Below are 2,912 nucleotides of genomic sequence, written 5' to 3'. Positions count from 1 at the left end.
AGGAACATTTCTAACGTTTTGAGCAAGTTTCGTTTTGCTTCCGTTAAAATTTAAAAATTAAAAAAAAAAAAAAGACCACCGGGGTCAGGAAGCTATGTCTCCCGGGTGCACTGCAAGCCCCTCCCCCTCTCCCTGTTCCCCCTCCCCCCGGCTCCCCCCCCCACCTTCCCCTCCTCTCCGTCCCGGGGCTCCTGATCCCTGGCGCCCAGCCCGACCCCGCCCCGCGCGGCCCCGAGGCAACTTAGCCCGGCGGCCCGGCGGGGCACCAGGGACCGCGGTGGCCCGAGCGCAACCAGAGGAGGAGGAGGGTGCCCTCCGTGCAGCGCAGCTCGCATCTGCGGCCGCGCGATCCACCTCCCTCGCCGATTCCCCCGCGTGCGTCCCTCTGTCCGCGGAGCCGGCGGGAGGCCCCGGGCTCTGGCCGCTGTATGGGAGGCCAAACCAGACCGATGGCGGCGGCGGCGGCGGCGGCCCTCTCGGGCCTGGCGGTGCGGTTGTCTCGCTCGGCCGCGGCCCGCGGCTCGTACGGCGCCTTCTGCAAAGGGCTCACGCGCACGCTGATCACCTTCTTCGACCTGGCCTGGCGGCTGCGCGTGAACTTCCCCTACTTCTACGTCGTGGCTTCAGTGATTCTCAACGTGCGCCTGCAGGTACATATTTAGAGCAACTAACTCTGTGGCATTGGGGGGTGCCCAGCAGGATGGCTGACCTCCACCCACCAGTTCAGCCGCCCTAGAGCAAAGCGACCAGCTCGCCTCGCGCACACAGACTTGCCGGCCTGTCTTGCCAGTTGCCTCGTCTTTTCATATAAATGCGCCGCTAGAAGTCATTTGCAGAAAGCCTGCAGTGTAACCAAAAAAGCCTAAGATATAATGAAAAGTTGAATCTCAAGGAAATAGCTAATTCAAAGAACAGAACCTAAAAATCTGAAAATCCTCAGAAATATTTGAGAAGTTCTTGCATCCATAAAACAAAAGACAGCACCGAAGGCAGGGAAATGACAATAAGCACAGGATGCCCTAAGGGGGGGAAAAAGGAAAAGTTACCGACAACTTAAAAAAAGATAAACTGTACAAGAGTGGTCCAAATAGGAGGCAAGTCCTCCAAATTAGAAAAAGAAATGAATAGACTTCCAACTGAATGGAATCGATTCTAGGCGACAGAAATTTATCGCATGATCGGGAAGGCATACATTTCTTCATCCTAAAAGAAACAACAACGGCAAACAGAACCTACTGGGAAAAACAAACATTTCAAACTGTACAAGGAGAGCATGCTTCACATATGAAGCAACCTCAGACGTGGCCTGTTTTTCAACCGTTGCCTGGAGTGTGAGAAAGGGAATCTGAACACCGGCACGTGGATCCAGCCTCTGCAGTCACAGAAAATCCAATCATAGCGTTCAACTTTGCTATTCAGTGAACAGTGTTTAAATAATCATTACAATGGAAATATTAGTTATGCTTTTTCATTTTTAGAGTAAATCACTAGGCAACCAGGGGAGACTTAATTATAGTTATAGAACAGAGTGGGAATGTAAACCAACTTTGGCAAGTACAGGCAACAAGTTGGCAGGCAGAGAGGAGGAAGTGGAACAGTGGTGTTATTCTCCTAAACTAGGAAGTCCAGATACTGTCTCTAGTTGAAAGAATAAGACAGATTTAGGGGTTAGATTTTTAAAGTGAACAAGGTAACCAACAGAAGAATTAAAAATAGTGATATATGGAGGGGGGGAGGAAAACCAAGGGGACAGCAGGAAGTCAGCAGAAAATGCCTCATGTCATCAAGTTAAGAAATAGTAAGAAAAGCATATTATTAGGAAAAATGGAGTTAACCTCTAAACAGACATGTAAAAGCTTTTGCCTCTGGGTTAGGAAAGCAAAAGTTGAGAAGGGTGGGTGGGGATTTACTGCTTTTCATTATATGTCCTTTTGTACTGGTTGATTTTTCTAAATCCTTTATATGCATGTATTACTTTGATTAAAAGTTAAAACTTATTAAAAATGAATTTACTGCAATTAGAAGGAAATCTGGGGGAAGGGGGGTTGGGGAGTGGTACGTGAGTCCAGGTAGATTCTGCCCTCCTATCTTTCTGCAATAGTGGATGCATATCCTAAAATGTTCCTGAATGATCGCATGAAATATGATTTCCTTGCTTTCCAAGCAAGCCATAAGACCATAAGGAAATGCCTCATGAAATGGCCAGTAATCTTCAGGTGGCCCAGAGCTTCCTTACTCTATGTAACTTTTCACGAGCTAACGTCTGCAATGTCATAGTTAAAGTAAAAACAAAAAGTGTGATTTAATTTTTCAAAACTGAAAAATTTAAAAACTGAAAACTTGGACAAGTACCCCGTGATGTTTAGACAAGGTTCTTACATTTTAATATTGATCATAATGGCAAGACAGAGGAAATAAGCTAAATATACAACGGGAGCTTGGCTAAATAGAAATAGTCCGTCTATGTAATGGGATACTATGTAGCTATTAAAAATAAGGAATTATATTTTATCCATGTGTACTAGATGTTAAGTCACCTCACCGATGACTCAAGTGATTGAGCCAGAGAGAAACATACATATATATTATATAATATACATTTATAGACTCCACCTAGTTATAGAGAAATAATAATACTTGCAAACACTATTGCACACTTACCATAAGCCATGCAAGGTCCTAAGCACTTTATATACATCATTGCATTTAATCCTCACAACAACTCAGAGATGAGTGACTGTCATTACCCCCAATGTTCAGGAGAGGAGACAAACATGGAAAAGGATAGTGGCAGAGTGATGAAATACTGCCAACAATATTATTGTTCCTACTAATGTGAGACATTCATTGCTATGATTCGTTTTTTTCTTAGCTTTTTTTTTTTTTTTTTTTTTTTTCTTGCGGTACGCGGG

General features: G+C 45.1%; 1 protein-coding gene across 1 annotated transcript; it reads left to right on the top strand.

The window, feature by feature from the left end:
• The first annotated feature begins 213 nt into the window (after positions 1 to 213).
• SMIM10 (small integral membrane protein 10) lies at positions 214 to 1,871 on the top strand. The gene has a single exon (XM_060001842.1). The coding sequence runs from the start codon at positions 429 to 431 to the stop codon at positions 660 to 662; it is 234 nt and encodes a 77-aa protein (XP_059857825.1). The 5' UTR covers positions 214 to 428; the 3' UTR covers positions 663 to 1,871.
• Positions 1,872 to 2,912: the final 1,041 nt, after the last annotated feature.

The sequence above is a fragment of the Delphinus delphis genome, chromosome X, assembly GCF_949987515.2.
Source record: "Delphinus delphis chromosome X, mDelDel1.2, whole genome shotgun sequence".
Lineage (NCBI taxonomy): Eukaryota > Metazoa > Chordata > Mammalia > Artiodactyla > Delphinidae > Delphinus > Delphinus delphis.
This window is presented reverse-complemented; position numbering and strand designations above follow the sequence as displayed.

Bases quoted from the DNA above. Each gene is read 5' to 3' on its own strand.
- SMIM10 (XM_060001842.1), top strand. From the start codon at position 429: ATGGGAGGCCAAACCAGACCGATGGCGGCGGCGGCGGCGGCGGCCCTC.